General features: G+C 38.4%; 1 protein-coding gene and 1 long non-coding RNA gene across 2 annotated transcripts in view; one reads left to right on the forward strand and one right to left on the reverse strand.

Annotated features, from left to right (window-relative positions):
- Positions 1–13710, forward strand: part of LOC122664804 — a 28798-nt gene extending 15088 nt beyond the window's left edge. Inside the window, exons 3-4 of the long non-coding RNA XR_006333379.1 lie at positions 4224–4228; positions 13503–13710. This is a non-coding gene — a long non-coding RNA (uncharacterized LOC122664804). The remainder of the gene's footprint in view (positions 1–4223; positions 4229–13502) is intronic.
- On the reverse strand, positions 9044–13479 carry LOC122664803 (transcription factor bHLH49). The gene is made up of 8 exons (XM_043860785.1): positions 12313–13479; positions 12002–12226; positions 11841–11906; positions 11683–11751; positions 10562–10633; positions 10248–10442; positions 9580–9667; positions 9044–9479 (listed from the first exon to the last, which is right to left on the reverse strand). Exons 1-8 carry the CDS (start codon positions 13237–13239, stop codon positions 9442–9444), a joined length of 1680 nt encoding a protein of 559 aa, XP_043716720.1. The 5' UTR covers positions 13240–13479; the 3' UTR covers positions 9044–9441.
- Positions 13711–21017: the final 7307 nt, after the last annotated feature.

The following is a 21017-nucleotide window of genomic DNA, read 5'->3' on the forward strand; positions in this document are numbered from 1 at the left end:
TTTCCCAAACCCCAAAACCCAAAATAGAAGAAAAGAGATGGGATTGAATGGCTTACCTACCCCCAATATAGAAGGCTCCATGTTGAGGCTCCAAGAAGTGCTCTTCCAACCTCCAACCAAGTTTCTCCACCCTTCTTCCTCCTTCTCTCCTTCCTTCTTCCTTCTTTCTTCTTTCTTCTTTCTCCTTTCTCTCCTCTTTCTCTCCTCCACGATTTAGGTTAGATGGGAGAAGAAATGAAATGAATGCTTCTCCCCCCCCCTTTGTCTTATTTAAAGAAAATGGACCTTGGATCCTCTAAGTTAAATGGGTCAAATAGCTAAATGGATAGTTTAAGTTAAATGGGTCAAGAGTTAAATGGGTACTCTAAGTTAGATGGGTCAAATAGAGTCAAATGGGCCTCTTAACTAAATGGGCTTGCCCACAGGTTTCAAATAGAAAAGAACCCACTTGGGGATGGGTCCATCCACCATGGGATTATAAGCCCATCACACGCTCCCTTAAATAAGTGGGACCCACAAATGGAATATTCTCAACTCAACTAAAATAGCCCGGGCTGTCCAAATCTTGACCCGTACTTCGAGGGCATCAAGAGAAAGGGTAAATAAATAACCTTAAGGGCTAGAACTTACTATTTCCTTGTCATGGTTTGTCCCCTATGACCCCGAATAGTTTCCTCCACAGGTAAACCCGCACTGTGGTCAATAATTTTGTAGCTGGGTTTGACCACCAGTGAGAACAGCTCACCAGCATACGTGGCAGTGATAACCACACGTCACGGGGAAGAAATAATAATTAATTATGATCCGGGGTGCGGGTGTAACAGGGTCCATTTCTATGGGCACTTGTGTTATTGGTGAAGTCTGATCTCAGTCCAGAAAATGCTGTGGTGATTCTTTGGCGGATCATTTCGCCTTCGAAATGCGTCAGAATGGCCAAAAACTTAATTAGGGCATTCTCAGATTTTACACAAAAAACCTCACCATTAAATCGACAAAGAAATTTCTAAAAATGTGAATAGAATTCCAAGGCCATGTATCCTTGTTCGGCTCAAGCACAAATCTCTCTAATTCCTTCGAGTCAGTCCAAATTTCTACGACTTTCCACCCCATTCCATTCCCCGCTTTGAGTCCCTGCAGAAGACCCTGCTTCTGCTTCAACTTATTGACTTGTCATAACATAACCCAATTCTATCAAAACAAAATGACCATAAGATTTTCTTCTGGCGTGTGATACATGCAGGACTTCCGGTCGATACATGCAAGACTTCCGATCAAGGCTTCCATTTCCAAATGGATACAGATCGATCCCTCTTGTGCATTCTGCGGAAATTGTATCGAATCTTACTGGCATCTCTTCCTGTCATGCGATTGGGTCAAACATATTTGGGTGGCTGGACCTCCGGGTTTACGCACTGAATCTTTGGTTTATGATTCCCTGAGTGATTTTTGTTTTAAATTCTTTTATTCAAGACAGTTAGATAAAGCCTCAATTACCTGGTTTTTTTAGGTATTTGTCATTACTTGCTATTTCATATGGTCGGCACGAAACAAAGTTACTTTTGGTTCTGGAAAACCAAATGCCATTTGGGTATTACAACAGGTTTCATGCTGGATAGCGGATTTACATTTACAACCCCTTCCCTCTTCGCCCAATGATGTATTTAAGGCATCCGAGACTACTTACAAATTGGTTTCTTGGAAATCTATTCCTAAGCTTAAATATCCTATTTTATTGTGTGCAGGAATCCAGACCCCAAGACTAAGATTGGCAGGCTGGGCGTATATTTTTTTGATGGATGGAAGGTTTTTGTTTTTTGCTGCAAGAAATATTTTATCTTCTAAGGTCTGGGATCCAGAATTGTATAGCATCAAGGCTGGTCTAGATCATGTAGCTCATATAGGTTTGGAAATCAAGGAGGTTTGGTGCTCAAACCAAATGATCGCCAATGCGCTCTTCCATTCCCTACTAACTCTCCATGGCCGTGGTTATATATTAAGGATCTAATGTATATAAGTAATAGATCTTTAGACATTACATTTTCTATGTTTAAAGATAACTTATGCTTAGAAGTGGCACTCAACCTTGCGACCTATGCGCAAGACAATCAAGGTGTATTTTCTTGTGAATGGACTAAGCCTGTCTGGGCATCTGGGCCCCTCAGCCTGAGAACAGAGCTCCTTAGCAACCCCAATATCGCACAGCTCTGTGCCTTCCTCCTCAATTCTAAAGCCCTGGATTTGAACTCTGCTTCCTGATTTTTTTCTATATTTGTTTTGACTTGCTACTTTATATGGGATGTAAGAAACAAAGTATCTCGTGGTTTGGCCCCAGCTAACCCACATTTGGTGTTATTAAATATTAATCACTGGATGTATTATTTAGGTCTCTCCCCTCCTACTTTAAATGCACTCAGAATAGCTCACACCCAAGACACACAATGCGCTCCAGTTTTCAACCTTTTGCCTAATAACGAAGTAAAATTCCCTATTCTCTGCTGCGCAGGCCTTTCTGAACCATCACTGGGACTAACCGGATGGGGGTATTGCTTTTTGTTAGATGGCCAGAGTGTTTTAACATCTGCAAAAATTTCGTGTTCATCCAACCCAAAGGAGGCTGAGCTGATAGGAATCTTGCAGGGGTGGAAACACGCTCTCAAGGAAGGGATCCATCTAAAAGAGATTTGGATATCTAGCTATAGTCTTAGTAATTTTTTGTAGCCTGAGCAAAAACCTTATGTACCTTGGACAATGCTCTCTCTTTTTGTGGAACTAGTTGAACTCACAGCTAACTTCACTTTTGTACCTATCTATCTCCAGCACAACCAATGGACAGTAGGAGCCCTATGATCTTACATTTTGACATCTCTTAGGACTAACACTCCCTCAAAACCCTTCTTGTATGATGTAAATACGTTTCTGGTAATCTAAGTTTGGACTTTTTCTCATAAAAATAAAAAAATGAGGTGTATTTTCTCAAAATATATAAGTAGTTTTTTTTAACTTTCATCAAAAATAAAAAATAAAAGACCATGATACAAGATTCCATAGGTCCATAAGCCCATCCTGAATCATCTCTTCATTGTGGCAGAATCCCCTATAGATTGGAGAAATCATCCCTAAAAATTGCTCACATTCTGCTTGATAACTACCCCGGCCCCAACATGTTCTATCAAAAGCTATTCTTGTCTATGTCTGGCTCCCTTTGTGTTATTTTGCCTTGCATTTAAGCACTATAGATTGCCTCATTATCTCTACTGGGACATTAGATCATCCCTCCATTTCCCCTCTCTTCTCTGCAAGATGGTATTTCAATCTGTTAATACCACCTGAGACAATTTTGTTGCAGAGTCTACACTAAATACTGTCTTACCATCCAAACCCTCAATTCATGCATATAACAAGCAAAAATAAATCAAAAATTATACTGACACCCCCTAAGGTTTGTATTAAATACAGAGCGATCCCCTGTGTTTTTAAATTATACAATCGCCCCCCTAAGTGGACGGTGTTAAATAATATAATATAAAATGCCAACTTTGCCCTCTTCTAAGATCATTAACCAAAAACTGTTAAATAACACAATTTAAAAGACAAAAAAGCCCCTTAACAATTAACAAAATGACGGGTTGAGTCCCATCTTCTTCAATCGACCAAAGCAGAGGGCTTTGACCATCGCTGCTGCCATGGTCGCACCTCATATTGCCAACTCTCAGCCCATGAACACCATTAGATGCCATAAAATCAATAACCTGATTTGTAACCATAACAGCAAGTCCATACCTTTTCGTTTGCGATTTCAACTTCCCTGATATCCTGAAAAACAGAGACGAGCATCGCTTGAGATCAGCCGGGGTGTTCTCAAATTTTGAACAAAAGAGTGCCGCAATCAAATCAATCATAATCAACTTCATAGGTAATTTTGAAGGTGGGTCACTGAGCAAAGCATCAATTCTGTCTAATTGATGAAGTAATTCTTCAGCAGATTGGACGGCACGAACAAAGATGAAATCACAAGGATCTTGATTCTTGAGGGGGGAAGAGGTGGGGTTGAGATGAGCGGAAGGAGAGGGAGAGCTGTTTGAGGCGGCGAAGGGGGAATGGGAATTCAGAGTGGAAGGACCTGGAAAAAGATCCTGTCCAGCACTCTGCCCGGGCTGCATGTGCAGCGCCAGACCCCTGCCCGGTCTTTTCACGCCTCACTCTGTCCAGCACTGCATGTGCAGCCCAGGTGGGCAGAGTGCTGGACAGGAGCCAAGTCCGAAGGACCTTGGAGTAGAATGTTGTGCCAAATGATGCTTTATATGATAAATTTATATCAACTCAGTGCAAGAACAAGAGGGTAGAAGATGGTTACGTAATACACGGGGAACTTCACAAATTAGATAAAGTTGCAACCAGAAAAACTTAATTTGATCAATGGTTTTAACAAATCAAGCAGGAGGGATATAGCTAATAGACTCTTGATTGAAATGCAAGAAAGTGGTCACACACTGATGAGGAATAAAACACCCCACCTATCAGAGGCTGCTACATTGCCGACCTGACCTCAGTCCGAGAACCAAATTGGGCCGAGCAGGAAACCAGGCCGACCCCATCGCCGATAAGTCACCTGACAGAGCCAGACTCGCACAAGCTAGCCTGTGGCTGAGGCCGAGCTCTGAGCCGAGCTCATACAGGTCAGCCGTAGACTCCCGGCCGAGCTTACTACCGAGACCAACCTCTCGGGCCGACCTCCCAGGCCGAGGTGACGGCCAAGGCCGACCTACCATGCCGCCCTCCTAAGCCGACCTCAGAGGCCGAGCCCTCCTCCACTGAAGCTGCCATAGCGCCCCACCGGGGATCTCCGGACCACGTCAGCGCATCCCGAGAATCACGGGATAAGGATCGAGCCACGATCCCAACGCAACACGGAATCACACTCTACATGGACTCTTACCTTAATAAGAGCCCGACCCCGAAAATTAGCTCTCCACTCCGCTCTACGCGAGAGAACCTTCCGAAAGAAGTACTCCTACCATACTAGGACTCTCCCAACCGCCTCATCTCATCCTCACTCTATAAATACCCAGGTATGGAGCACCATTCATCAACTTGCTTTTTACTACGCAGTTACGCTGTTGCACTAGTGATCTAACTTTGGCATCAGAGATTCCTAGGCCGGAGCCACACCGGCTCTCTTGTACTCATCACTTGGTCTTTGCAGGCTCATCCGTGGGCGAACCGAACATCGGAGATTTCCACACGCAACACACACCAAGTAGGAGTTTATCCAGAACTGTTAAACTGCTTGAGATGCATTTATGCATTTATGAGAAGGAAACCCACGAACCTAGGAATGTCATTACTCCCCATATAGAACAAATTCCAAAAATACCCTCCTTTGCTTTTTGACCCATCCCCATGGCCATCATGATCCATGCTAATAGAGGTGGAAGCCGCACCTTATTGATTTCCGACTAGGTATCAAAAAATTAGACGGCCTTCAGTTACTCTTACAATGTGTGGACCAGTGCATGCAAGTAGCGTTGGGTTCCTCTGTAACGAGACATAGTGTGTAGCACACCATCCAACGGCCCTGTGGTGTTTGGGCACGTAGTCCAATACTGTGACTGTGTCACGCTACAGAGGATCCGAATCCATGCAAGTAGCTTTCTTAATTAATCTGTGTTTGTTTCCTAACCCCTGTTTTTTTACAATTATGACAAGTGAATTAGACTAAATGAGTGGATGATTAAATAGGGACACTATAGAGAATTCAACAAAACTTCATATCTTGGTTTTTAAAATGGACAGACAATTTGGGAAAGTGAAATGCATAAATGCTTTATATGTGATACAGAGAATCCTGAAAACCAGTTTCTCAAACTGCTTGAGATGCAGTTGTCTCATCATGAACCCAGAAGTCGGGATTACAACTTCTTTAGTGATGGGGCTGGCCATATGCTAAAAAACCTGATCTGAGATGATGTTAAGAAGTGGAGTGGAGCCCAATTTGAGTTCTGATATTCTAATGCTGCAGAGTTATCTAAAGAGTGAGCGGATTTCCGATGCTGCAGAGTTATCTAAAGGGGGGTTTTCTGGTTTCATCAGAACCAGTTAATGGGAGAGAGAGAGGGTTTTGGAATTTGGACCCATGGTGGGAACTCGTAAGCAGTGAATCTTTGGATTTGTTAGAATCACCGTACTAATTTGTAGAGGAGGAACAACAGCAGCTCAACTGAGGATGAGGATTTGCAGCAATGCCAGAGGAACTACAGTCCCCCATCGTCGGCGGCACCACTAAGCACAGTATAAGGAAGAGATGGGGAAATAGGGTTTTGTAGAAGAAGAGTCAGGGAGATGGGGTTTTAGGGTTTTGCAGAAGAGGAGATGGGAAGATGGGAAGATGGGGAGATGGATTTAGGCCGGGACTGCTTTTTCTATTTCCAAGCGCCATTACAATTGCAGAGAGCTCTCAAGAGTGGGAATATGAAGAAAAGTGAACTTGGTAAGGGGTGAAGTTAGGGATGCCCTATAGGCAAAATGATAAATTCATACCTCATTAGGGGTATATTAATCATTTGAAAGCAAACTTTACCAACACCGTAACACTTAACTAACAGAGTGGGGCTGACTGTAATAACTAACCTAAACTCAGAAAATGTGAATATATAATTTAGATTCACAAGGGTCACTCTATATTAAGTACAACTCTCAAGGGGTGACAATGTAATTTTCCCTTAATAATATCATTCTCATTCTCACAAGCTTTTGCAATTTATTAAAACAAAAAACAGAGTATTTTCCCATAGTTACCTATTTTCAGATTTATGGAACAATTACATTGGTGTTTGCATGCAATGTTCTCAAAATTAAGCGATATAGGGCATTACAAATATACAATTCTCAAGAATGGCATTACTGATTCTCTCTCATTCTCACATTTTTCCACATATTATTAAAAAAAATAACTCATCCATAATTAGCTTTTTTCAGTTTTTTACAAAATAGGTAAAAAGTCACTATTTTTTGCATGCAATGATCTCAAAATTAAGCGATAGGGCAAAAAAAATATATATTGGGGGAACATTCTTTTTTTTTTCAATTACAATTTCACAATTTATTACAATAAAGGGAGAAAAAAATCGCATTAATTTTCTATTTTTGAATTAGTAAAAGAAATGCATAACAAAATTCGGGTTTTCACATTCTTCAAGCATTTCTTAAAATTTGCAAAATCAAGCCAGCAAACACATGATTTCGTCAACCAAACAAGTTGATCTATCAACCATAGACCACATGCATGACTTCCATAGCTAAAATCAACCAGAAGAGGGGGTGAATTGAATTTTCGCATTGGATTGCATGATGTACTCCTAAGAAAATAGGTTCTGTAGATTTTTTATTTTATTTTTTTGGGTTGAATTTGACTTGTAGATCATGAAAAGATGATATGATTCGCCAATCTCATAAAATTCGATGCCCAGTCGATAGAGTAATTGCCAAAAATTGCATTCTAAAAGGTTGGGTTTGAAAGTTTTAGAAGAGTTGCAGTGAATCGTATGAACTGGTTCATCAGGATCAGAACAAATCACCCCGATCCACTCCGGTCTTCAGATATCAGGGAAATTTTGGAATCAAGACCGACCGATTTGGCCAATTTCTCCGAATTTTCAAACCGTGAAGTGAATCCTTGATGTTTTTAATAAAGGGATGCACATAAAAAAAGATCCCATTTCTAGTGATATTTTTAGATAAGCTCTAAGAGAGTCATTTGAGAAGGTATAGTCACGTTCAACGGAGGTCTAAGGATGCCCCAATAAGAAGAAGTGATATGATCCAATTGAAGGAGCTAAAAGAATTAGGGCAAGCCTAAAATAACCATTAGAAAAGTTGTGAAGGACATTCATAATCTAGGGCTTGTATCTAGTATGACCTCGTATAGAACCTATTGGAGGACAAGTATTCATATAGCAGACCCCATTTAACTGAGATTCTTCTAATTTACGGGGTTGTCTTCTTTCCTCTTTTTTACCTTTGTTTTCTCCTACTTTGTCTTGTTTGGATTCATGTAGCCGACCCCATTAAGTTAGGATAAAGTTCAGTTTGTTATTATTGTTGTTGATTCTTAGACAAGCACGCACTTAGGAATGGGATCCAATGCACAGTGCCAATATGATTGCATCATTCTCCTATATGTTTTTTCTTCAGGTAGGTTGTTAGATCTAATTATGTAAACCGACCAACATTAAGTTTTCCTTTCTAATCACTCCATCATATGCTCACAGCTTTAAGTCTTTGCCTTTCTATATGATGCCAAGCACATCTTACCATCTGAACAACTTACCTGAAAATATTTCAACCACCTGAACATAAATTAAGTAAATTACCAAAAAATATTGTATTTTTTGGTAAATTATGGTACATGGACCTCTCCTGATTATGATGGCTATTTAATATGTCTCACAATCATTAATCTAGCCCCAACAACAAAAATAAATACTAGTGACAATTCCTATTCCAAATAAGCCTATTATTTGTGGTCCTACAGTAGAAGGAATTTGATTTCAATATATGAGCTCAAAAGCCTTTCGACTGCATTAATCATATATGAACTCAGGAGCTTTTGAGTTAATTCATGCGACCTCTCTTCCTCTCATCAAATGGATAAAATATCCATAGTTAGCCATTAAGGAAATGGATTCCAAGTACCTATAAGTCTCCACATTGGACTACTTTCACCTACCGCGTGGAACCCAAACAAGGTGTCACAAAGGAGATCCACAGAACAAACAGATTTGCAAGAACACAAGACCAGAGAAAATACATATAAGTATGCATCAGGTCCTCTTTTTGGGGGGGAGGGTGGGGGCAGAGGGTGTAGAGATACCAATTGACAATTTAAAAAAAATATATTTAATTTCATTTGATATAGGGTGATGAAACTTACAACTCCAACTTTCCATCTGCAACTGAATAGCATCATGGTATCTACTTTCAACAGAAAATCCAAAACCAAGAAGCCTCAAGTCTCGTAACATCCGACCAAGATTCACAGCAGATCCAATGAGAAACAACCCTATTGACCTTCTTCCACAAAATCTCTCCGAAGCTTCCGAACATTTATTTTACAGCAAATTCAACTTCTCAATCCCCTCTCCATAATGGGCAACTCTCATCTCCATATACAAAGGATTCTGCACCTATGGTTACAACTGAAATAAGGACATACTTTTTGCTATATAATACACCCAAGAAGCTTTAAGGTAGAGTTGCTTTCCCTACTGCTATACAACAAATGTAACCCTTGGCCTTGGTTCCAGAGTCAATATTAACTTGCTACTAATGGATCTTTCGGTGGAGATATGGATGATAGTGTATTTTTTTTTATCAGCCCTAATGATTTTAACTTCTTATCGCCTCAGAATTTGACAGAACTTTCATCTGCTTGAAATTTACCAATCAAAGTTCAACTTTCATATGTCCTGGTGGTAGAGAACCTTCAAATGCACAAAGATTAAAATCAACTTATCATCAGCACACATGGGCTACACCAAAGGAGTTCCAACTTTCTACAGGAAGCTAAAAATGAATTTTTACCATTTAAATCTTGACTACTGAAAGGGGAACTGGTACCAAAGCTCATCTGGACAACATTGTGGAGCTCGTCATCCCATTCGTTGTGTAGCTGCAGATAATTATGACACAAGGGAAACGTTAAAGCACACTGAAATCCATTTCACATGTATGGAAAGGGAGAACAACCATATGGAGGCAAAAAAATGTGGTAATTCTGAGGGACTTTAACAACATATGGTGATTTCCTCAACACAATTATATGTGCAATTAAGAGAAGTCCCATCCATTTGAGATTGCCTTCCTGCTTTGATTTGGATAAAATGATGGTAAGCTAAATTTTGCTTACTTACCATGGTTATCAGCTTGGACAAAACCACGGTTACCATGGTTATCAGTCTAGTCAATGGTCTGTCTGGGTAACTTTCTCCAGCAACAACAAATAATTAAGGAGAAGCATCAAACCTAGAATGTCTTATTTAGACATTAATCATGCATCATGATTTGCCACATAGTTGCATACAGTTTACTCTGATAATTATTTCTTCTTTTTTTTCCTTTTCTGATCAATAGAACATATTGTCTTTTTTCAGAGAGAGAATTGAAGATCGAATGCAGAAGAAAAAGAAAAAGAAGGTACTAGCGAGGAAAACATGCTCGAATACTTCGAGACTGAAGAATACAAACAATACCTGAGTGGTAGGTTCCTTGTACCCTCCATTCATGGCTGTCAATTGTGAATTAATTGTTCTCCTAAGTGCATCTGAGGGGTTTCCCATGCCAGGGAGTCCTGCTTGGATCAATCCCAGTGGAGATGGATGTAGCTGGGGATGAGACATATTCATATCTGGTGAAAACCCCATCATTGGACCTCGAGACTGAAGAATCTGTAGTGGATGGTAAATAGTTGGAAATGAGACACATCAAAATATATATCCACATATTGTCCATCTTAGGTGCATCCATGGGTGCATGCTTGCATGCACTTTCATCAACTTTCACTTACATCTTTTGCAAGGAGCCCTTCTATGTTGAACTCTAGACGTGGATTAACAGCAGCAAGCTTCATTGACAGGAACTGGAATAAGAGAAAAGAACATTTCACATTTCGAACCATGGGCAAATCAAAGGCAACAAGTAACATAATCATTAAATAACTATAACATATATATTTACTGTCCACCAAAGAAATATCAGAATACGCTACATGTTGAAAACTCCATAGAGTAACAGATATTTAAAGACATAATCTATGGTAAGAAAATTAAATAAATAAATAAACAATACAAGGGGAAAACTCAACTTTGTCATGAGAAGTTCCACTTTTGGGCCGAATGGAGAGTGGACCATGGGTGATGTACCATGAGATGGGTTGTACATTGAATCGATTACAATATGCCAAATTTGGGGTCCTGTCTCAACTGTATGACCCACATTTTATTGAAAATTTTCCCTTGTATTTTCTATGGCAGGGGAAGGAAAAACCTACCAAACTTGAATCATCCAACAGATTTTAGTTTATATAGTTTTACATATCCAATTGGGAAAAAATCATAATGACCAAAATTTACAAAGATGATGATGCGGATGGCCCATAAAAATTGAGCAGCAACAGAACTGCCACAAAAAGATATTTAAACTATTTAAATAGTATTTCAATATAAAGGTTGTTATAGTCTCGAGAATCACGATGGTAGCGGGGGAAAAAAGAATGGTTGTTTCATCTCTAACAGTTAAATAGCAGTTCAAAAGAGATATAGAAAGGGGGCAGATGTCATTTAATTATTTTCACACCTCATACCCTTCTTTCAATTTTTTATTTTCTTTTACAGTGGCATGGCCCTTTTTGGTGGGTGGGTGAGTTGGGAAAGAAGGGCATCAACTAGTATGGCAGGGACAATGAAGAACCTTTTTTTTAACAAGTCATATTTTCCTGCTCAGTTCAACTAGGAATTTGCCCATGTCGAATAGAGTCACATTTTTCTTGATCAAGATTATTTATTTCACGTCTAAAGTTATAAGAATATTGGTGCAATTGCCAAAAAAAACAAAGCAGAATAATCACAGTTTTGCACTATGCAAAATAAAAGTTAAGAGAGAATAGTTTTCCAACTTTTACTGTCATACCTCAACTTGTCTTTGCAGTGATTGCACATAGTTAATGATTTCATCCAACATCACTGCCTTACCAGTAACCTGTAAGAATAATAAATCTAGTTAAATAAACTACTACTATCTAAAAGAATTCTGATGAGATGTTGGCTTAATTAGTTCCCAAATATTACCTTGCTGCAACCAGGTACAAGATCCTGAAGAAACTTCATCCTTTCACTAATCTTTTCCCGTCTTACCTGTGACAAAAAATGGTCTAGTTTAGCCATTTAATTGAAAAACCGTTGATGTAACTAGATTCCATGAAATTCAAAAATTCTAATAAAAATCTTACTCTTTCGGCAAGACTATGGCTGTTTGTTGCCTGACCTCTTCGAGCTCTAACATGTATATAATCTTCTTTCAAATCAGCATCTCGAGAGCTATCTTTGCCATGTTTCCCAGAAGGCTTTGTGCTTGTAGAAGCTGGGTTTTGGTCACACTTCTGTTTGGTGTCAGTGTTCTTTGCAGTTTCACCAGGAAATTGCTGAGGTCCTTTAACTTGGTCCAGATCAGAGTCCTACAATAGAGAATATACTGAACACACGTTAGGATCACTCAGTAAGAATAACTTTAGCACCCCACAACAAGAAGTACTATCTCTACCTGAACACTCTTTTTCCTTTTCCTACTGCTTATTCCCTTGTAGGAAGAAGGTTCTCCACCACCACTCTCCATCACCGGTGGATCCTCTTGAAAACCACCACCACTAAACTCAGCTTCATCAGTCTCATTGCTGGAAACACCAATTCCTTGTTTTGCTTCATCAGGAGACCTCACAAAACTCCCAATTTTTCTATTGTTCTTATTTGGACTCCCTTCAGCTGCCCCATGCTCAGCAGACAGGGAAACATCTTTTGAAACTTCAGGCATGTTCAGCTCATTGTTCTGAACTTGGGCTCCTATTACAGGTTTCAAACCATTAGCTGAGAGGTCCTCTGGAGCTCCTTGAACTGTTCCTCCACCTTTGGAATAGGAACTCAAGGATTCAGATATGCCAAAAGGATTCACAATGTCACCAAAATTCCCACCACTGAACCATGAGAACCTGGCAGCTCGCTCAATGAAAGCAGAATCAGCAGGAAATTGAGATAAGCTCTGAGGAAGAATACCAGCACCTCCTTGTAAAAAGGCACCAGCTTTAGATATTGAGGGATTCCAGCTGATATCTAGTGCCTTATCAATCCCAGCTCTTGAAGAACCAGGAACTTCTTCCCTCATCGCCATTGCATGACCAGTGCTCGTACTGGTCTGAACATTTCTGTCGCAGAAGCTCAAGCTCTGTGAATTGGGGTGGACCCATAGACTAGGGCAAAATGAGTCTCCCATGGACATTGATGAACAAGCCGAGGAACCCATTAGGTCCCCTTTGCAAACGGAAAATGAGTTATCTGTAGGAACCAAACCAACTGGCTGATTCGTGAGATTGGCACTGCCAAATCTCCAATCTGGGGACACATTAGATGAATGATAGTTCATTGAATCCCCACTCCTCTTCTCCAAGCCAAATTTGTCCTTGTCACCCAACTCCATACCCCCCCCCCCCCCCCCAGCAAGAACAACAAAGGTAGAAAGAAACCAGATATCTGCCCCTAGCCCAAAACTAACTTCAAACAAATGCAATTTGTAACACCTATAACACTCTTAAAACAGATGAACTTCTTCAAAATGGGCAAAGACTAACAGGCCCTCATTATACACAATGATACTTAGACGAAGATCAAAGTCTGATCAAAACCCAAATTACATAAACTCATAAATCTACCAACAACCGCTCAAACATCAAATGCTAGAAGAAGGGAACAAACCAGAAATAACACCAACTCAAACAAAGCTCACTATGTTATAGAGATCTCCCTACAACCGCTCAGTCTACCACTGAAACCAGATAAGAAGATCCCCAAAGACGGATTAACCAACAAGAAAGAGAAGATGATAGAAGGGAGGAAAAAGTCCACTTCAAAGCCTGAACTGAAAAGACGACACGAAACTAAGTATGCTGAAATGTATCGGATACAAACAGGTAAAACTGCTATTATTTTCCAAAGGTATCACTGAGTACTGAACTAATTGGCCCAAATTTACAGAAGAGAAGCCCCTAAGAACATAAACACACCTCAAATCAAGAGCTGAGAAGGGCCCCAAAACATCCACAATACAAAGAGAGCATTGATTTCAGGATCATAACCCAGCATTCAAAACCTTTCAGAAACCCTAGTCAGAGCTACAGGAGAGCTCTAAAACAGAGAAAGCCCAGCTAAAAGTAGAAAGAGAAAGATACCCACTTGAGATTCCCTTGTACTTTTGGCATTCTGTGCTCCATTGTAGCTTTTGCTGAAACTTTGTTCAATTTGGGCTTTGTTCAAACTGTCCTGTTTCGCAGAAACTACCATTCACTGCTAAGTTATATGCTCCGTATGAAAGAACCGTCAAAGATAGGAGAGATCAGAAGGACTTCTGAACCACACTGAGTTATAAAGAGAGACGACAGAGAGAAAGAGAGATCAGAGACGGGTCTTTGAAGAGAAAAAGATAGGTTATATGGAAAAAGCTCTGCATTTATACCCACGCCTGCATCAGAAAGAGAGCCATTGAATGATTAACCACCGCCACTGCTACCGTAAAATATTAAAAAATAAATAAAAACACACCAAACTTTCTTTACTGTTTTTAATTTAATTTCTAAATATTAACACTTTTGTATATTTTTTAAGAAATATAGAATCACTTATTTTACTAAGATTTTTCCAGCTTTGAGCTAGCAACTGACATTGCCAACTCTATAAAGATTTTTTTCCCTCCTCCTTACAATCACCGTCTTTAAATCTTAGGAGTTAGTTCAAAATCTTGTTGTAGGGTTTGATTGGTCAAGAATCGGAGATCTTTAAATCTTATGTGGGGAGTTCAAAATCTTATTTTAGGGTTTGATTGGTCAAAAATCTGAGATGTGCTTGAATTTCTCGTCAATTTCTCATACCATCACCAATTTGTATCATTTTGAAAGAAGGTGCAATCAAAATTATCAATTGAAAAGGAGAGAAAAAAAAAACAGCTATTTGGTCTGCTGGTTCTATGCCTGATTGAAGTATGCAAAAATATTACATTGCCCTATATGAAATCAAAAATTACATCTATGTTAATGTCTTTGTATGCACTCTCATTGAACCCACACTAATGCAAACGCTATACGATTAAACAACAATCTCTTGTCCTCTTATATTTCTTTTGAATTTATTTTATTTTATTTTATTTTATTTTTTTAATTCCCGACTCCTGAGGCTTAATGAGTGGTTTGATCCGTTTGGTCAAGATCTGAGGTGGGATTCTCTCTTTACTCTTTAGCCTACTTCTAAGACCGTACGGATGATAGAAAAATGTTAGCTTAGATTCGATTGGACCAACTCCCAAACCCTCATTCAAACTAGTTTTATTTTCTTCCAAATCTAACTACTCATCAATTTATTTTCTCAATCAAAATTTAATATTATAGAAAAAGAATATTTTCTAGACGTGGCTCCTAAAACTAAACACAAAAGCACGCAAAAATATCGTCTTATCCGATGAAATTAAAATTCACATTTATATTGATACCTCTATGTACCCTCTCATTGGCCACATGACAAAGATGCTACATAACTTGACAGCGATCTCTTGCCTTTAATTTTATTAGCCACTAAGACCCACTTTACTTTCAATTGCAACCGTCGATAAGCTAGATCTGTGATCAAGAACAGATCTAATGATTATCAATGGCTTTGACTTCTGAGTAAACAAGGCATCATGCAGAACAAAGTCTATTAATCTAGTGGCTATTATCATCACTACAAAAACCCTTTCATGGTTGACCCCAATCCTTTAAGATTGATTTGTGATCTGTTGCACCACCAATCAGATCTGATGAGAAACTGTGATTCCTCACAGTCCACAGACAGCTTGTTTACCTGATACTATTATTGGTTTATGAGCTTATATGCAATTTTTTACCTAATCAAATAATATCGCAGCTGTTGTTAGACTTTCTCTCTCTTTCTCTCATGTCATTATTAGTTGGCATTGGGACTTGCACAGACTGAGCCAAAAGCTTTAGAATAATGGAATCTTTCTTACAGTTTGCTTTAGAAAACCATAATCTTTTCTTAAACCTAGGTTTTAGTTTAAAAAATTTGTACATTGTAAGAAGGAAAAAAATGATTTGTATTGATTGGGTGGGTTTTACTATGTAGGTTTGGAAACAACCCTTCTCCTGCTCCTTCCAAAGCTTTCTGCTTTTTTACTTTTAACCTAATATTTTAACTCTCTTGCTTGGTCTCATTCAACTTTTGCTTTGTGTTTTCCTGTACATATACAAGGTACCATGTAAAAAACAAGTCCATATTATGGAGAGAGTTTGGAAGGGAAGACAATGAGGGCTAAACCTACCACTCTACTAAGGAAAGGTGGTTAGATTCCTTGATGCCTGTTTCTCCAATTAGATTATGTAGGAGTCAGGATTTGACAAATGGGATGGTGCCATGTGTCATGTAATGCCCATATAGAATGGGAACAGATATGAAAAAAGCTTCAGGGGTATATCAACAAGAAGAGATGTTAAGATATAAAAAAAAAAAATTATTATATTTATGTGAAGTTGGTTGGCAATGGCTGGCTCTTTTTTTGGGAAAACTAAAACTAAGCAACCAAATGCTATCTAAAGCAACATGAGATGGCAGTTAATACTTTAACCTGAATCAAGGATTTCATCATTGATGCCAAATCTCTCTCTTTCTTTCTCCCTCGATCTCCAGTCTTAAAGAGTAAAGATTATGACATTGAGCTTCCTTCAATCAATTGATAGGAGCATGCTTCATTCTCTCAATTATCTCTCTCTTTCTCTCTCTATTGCATGTGATAGATGTACGGAATGACTTCAAATTGGGGTCAAGAGTCACTTTCTCCATTCCATGATATGATGGTGTGGGTAAACCAAGAGTTGAGATGATCCTGATGTACTTTAATCCAATAAGTACTATTCACTCTTCATCTAAACTGGTGGTCCCATTCATCGTCAAAGTGGGCTCAGGTGGGAGTCAAATTTTTATCCTATCTTGTTACTGGCGGTGCAGTGTTGCATCGTGCGGTGGCTGTAGAGGCCATGTGCATCATGTGGGGTCCACTATGCCACATGGCCTCTATAGCACTGCACCGTGCAGTAACAAAAGAGGATAACAATTCGGTGGGAGCCTCCAAGCTGAACTTTTGGGAGTCATTTATACTGGAGCGGTTTTGAATTTTTGAAAAGGCAAGAGTTCCCTATAGGGTAGTGTGAGCCAATGAGAGTGCACGTAAGCACATGTGCAGTGAGATTTTTGTCTTTCATTGGGGGAGAGGCAATCATTCCTCCCCCCCCCCACTGTGTGGACGTAGGCGATACATTCCCCTATTAAAAAAAATTCTCCTTTTGAAAATTAAGGTCTATATTGTAATGCGTAAGACCATATATATAGGAATTATCTCGTGAGGTGAGGTGTGTGAGGGTTTTGTAATTTCTTCAACAGAATAGTGGAAGCTCTAACTTATGCTCAACTATGGATGTAGCCCATCTTGGATGAACCATATGAATCGTTGTATTTTGTGTGTGTGATTTTATTGTTTTTGTCATCTGCACTGTTAATTCTTAAACAACAATTAGATTGCTGCTTACTTTTTGAAATGCAGCACTTTGTAATTTTCCAACCAGCACAAAGAATGTGAAACATATACCATCCATTTAGGCTGGATTTTCTACCTACCATGAAATGGGGTGGGTCCTAAAAACCTGCTAGTTTGTCTATGGAAATTACTTCCATTTATGTGGAGATGAGCTTCTCAATACTTTCTTTAAGCAAAGCTCAAAGGAGTATGGACCCATATCTACTAACCATGCAATAACTGAAGTACTTGACTTAGTTTCCATATTAAAAAAAAAAAAAGGTAGTTGGCTTAGTACAGATGATATGATGAAATTACAATCTTCAAATTCAATAGCTGGAATGGCAGAAAGAGTTGTCAGTTTGGTTTTAGAAAAAGGGTCTATGGAATTATTATTTCCTTAGACTTGTGAATTTCATGGAACCATCACAGCACATCAAGATGAGAGGTTATTGAATGATTGCCCTAAGTTGTAACATCTTTTTGGGTCACTTTCTGTATGACCTAACTCACAAAACAAAGTTTTTTTTCTCTCTCATGGGTAGAAGATGCTTTTTCCTCATAGTGTGAGGAAGGGCTTATCTCCACTTTCCTTAGATTTTCCACAACCTAAACCACCCTTTTCTTTCTGTTCTCTTCTTTTTCTTCCATTTGTGGTTGTGGAGGCCCATTGCTTTTGAGTTATAGGGAACTCCTTGGAGGGCACCACCCTTCAGATAGGTAAACCTACTTTTAACAAAGCCATAAAGCTTTTCATTTATTTTAAGAACTAATGTCACCATCTGATGGACCAAACATGCCCTAAGATACAGAGAATATACTCGAGGGTGTAAATTAATTAAGCATCAGTTGCTGATTTTGTATGATTTTGATTTCATGAAATTAGTCCAAAAATAGATTTTTTGTTGAGAAATTGAAATTGTTTGCTTTAATTAATCTTAAATATTTCAAGAATAAGAAAGCCATTGGATATATAGTTCAATTTATGTAAATAAATTCCCTATATTTCTTTGGGAGAGGGTGGTGATGGTGGGGAGACCATCAGGAGAAGAAAAAGAAGAGGGGTGGTTTTTTACTTTTAACATGAAATTACTTCTTTGCCCATCAAATAATTATTATTGGTGAAGCCTGATTTTCGATCTAGATGTGCCATTGGGATCTTCGGAGGGTCATTTCGGCCTCGAAATGATCTCAGATTACCGAAAAATGGCGTACATCCATGCCCAGGGCTGGGTATTGTGTTGAGCTAGTTGAGATCTTCGAAACGGTATATTTTGGGATATATGTTATGTTTTTTGTCCAACCCTGTTCGGTTTGACAATTTCTGTGTCCAGGGGTATTTTTGTACTTCCTTGGGTTAGGGCTTCTCTATATAATGTTCTTATCTCTGACAGGATTGTATGAGAGATTTTGTAACATTTTCAAAAAATAGTGAAATCTGTTCTATTGCTCGACCGTGGACGTAGCTTCCCATCTTGGGGTGAACCACGTAAATCTTTGATGTTGTGTGTTGTGTGCTTTCTCTGTTTCTCGTTTTCTTTTGCAAATCGTCATTCTAGACGTTGTTTTCTTAACAATAATTAACCACATGTTCATTAAAAAGCAAGAGCAAATGCAATTTCAAAATAGTTTGGTTTGATTTTTGCACCTTATTTCAGTAAACTAAAAATCAAATGAAATAGCTCCTCATTTATTTCATAATTTTTATTCCATTTGATTTCACTCTTGCTTTTTATTGTTTTTAATGAGCACGTGGTTAATTTGATGGGCATAGTACTAATTTCATGTTAAAAATAAAACACCACTCTTCCTCAGTTTTCCTCTACTACTAATGGTCTCACCACCACGCCCTTCCTAGCCCCCGCTCCCACCACCCTTCCCAAAGAAATATTAAGAATCTATTCTTAAAAATTGAACTACCAAATGGATTTTTGTTGTTTTTAAAATATTTTATATTGATACAATCGAAACAATTTCAATTTTTTAATTGAAAATCTACTTGTTGATAATTTCAAGAAATCAGTCTAAATTTGAAATAGAAATTATACCAAATCTAACCTAAAGTAAGGTGTAGAAATCAATTCAAACAACTTCTGAAATAGAAATAATACCAAAACAGCCCTAATCATAAGTGAAGTAGATGGAATTAAACTACAGATTGGTATCTTTAGTTCTCAATTAGTTAAGACAATATTTCTGTTAGCCAACTTAGGAAATGTCTCTATGCTCTTTTGCTCTTGAAGTGTTGTCCTTTTCTTGTTACAGTAGTACAAAGATAAGTCTTGTTTGGGTGCACGTTTTCCATGCATGTGATATTTGTTTTCCATAACACTAGGGAAATTAGTGACTTAGAAATATCAGGCCAAGTTTCTACAATAGGTTTGTTGTGAGTCCTATGGGAGGGAGGGATGTCGGGACCAAGACATTACCTTCCTAAGATAAGAGGTCGATGTATATCTTTGGCGGCTTTAAAGTAGAACCATAAAAGGCCGCTGGACAATACTCTTAATTATAGATCTAAAGTTCCAATGTCACCTCAAACTAGTTTTTCCATGTGCTGCAATGGCCTAACTGGAGTAGTTTTTATTTTTTTTTATTTTTTAATTGGATAGAGAGCAAATTTATATATTGAAGCGTGTCCAACGTAAGACAAGCTTCAAAAAACCAATGAGTGGAGTATGGTCAATTAGTCTCACACGCATAAGACAAGGCCTTTTAAGCCGGGGAGTGGGATGTCACTTTTCTGTGTTGTTAAAGATTGATGAAAATACTTAAGAGAGTAATTTTTTGGTTGCTTTGTCTCCCAAGAGTTTTGAACTCAAGACATCTCTGATGTTGTTTTTAGTAAAACAAATTAAGTAGTGGAAACTATTTAGTCTCACATTGATTACGGAAAACAATAGAATGAAGTTAATATAGTATAATTTTTTTGGGGGGAACTACAAAGGTAGTGTTCTACGAAAGAAATGTTCACTATGCTTTGTTGCCTCTAGAGGGTTTAAGGTTAATTTTCATACATCCATGCTTTAAACTATGTATTACGTTTTGAGAACAGTTAGGATCTAAGACTAAAACCCATAAATAAACTATGACCCAAACATATATTTTTCTCTCTCCTCTTTTTTTTTTTTTTAATGTATTTAACTAGTTTATCTAATTCGTACCCAAAAAAAACTAGTTTATCTAATTAGATAATTGTTATTTTTATTATTTAATTAGTTACTTTTTACATATAATACATATTCTTTCCCTCTTTTCAAAATACCCTTCGATGACACTATTTTGGATCCTATCCAATCAAAACCAATGGTTAGAACCATGGAAGAAAAACTTGATCGAAACCTGTCGAAACCATCGAGTTAACTCGGTTTTATAGGTTTTTGAGATGAGTTGAAGAGAGATTTTATAAAATCCCTGAATTTGGCCGGGTTTCGATGGTTTTGACCATATTTTGATGGTTTCGACACATGCCCATCGAAACTAGGGGAAACTTGGCTCGAACCTAGGACAAATAGGTATTTATGCCAAAAACCAAGACAAACACTTAGTTATGTCTAATATCATTTAAGTAAATGTTTTTGTATTTGTATTTGTATTTCATTTACTTAAGATATGTTTCATAAATAAGCAAATACCCCCCTATT

The sequence above is a fragment of the Telopea speciosissima genome, chromosome 6 (genome assembly GCF_018873765.1).
Source record: "Telopea speciosissima isolate NSW1024214 ecotype Mountain lineage chromosome 6, Tspe_v1, whole genome shotgun sequence".
NCBI classification, from domain to species: Eukaryota; Viridiplantae; Streptophyta; class Magnoliopsida; order Proteales; family Proteaceae; genus Telopea; species Telopea speciosissima.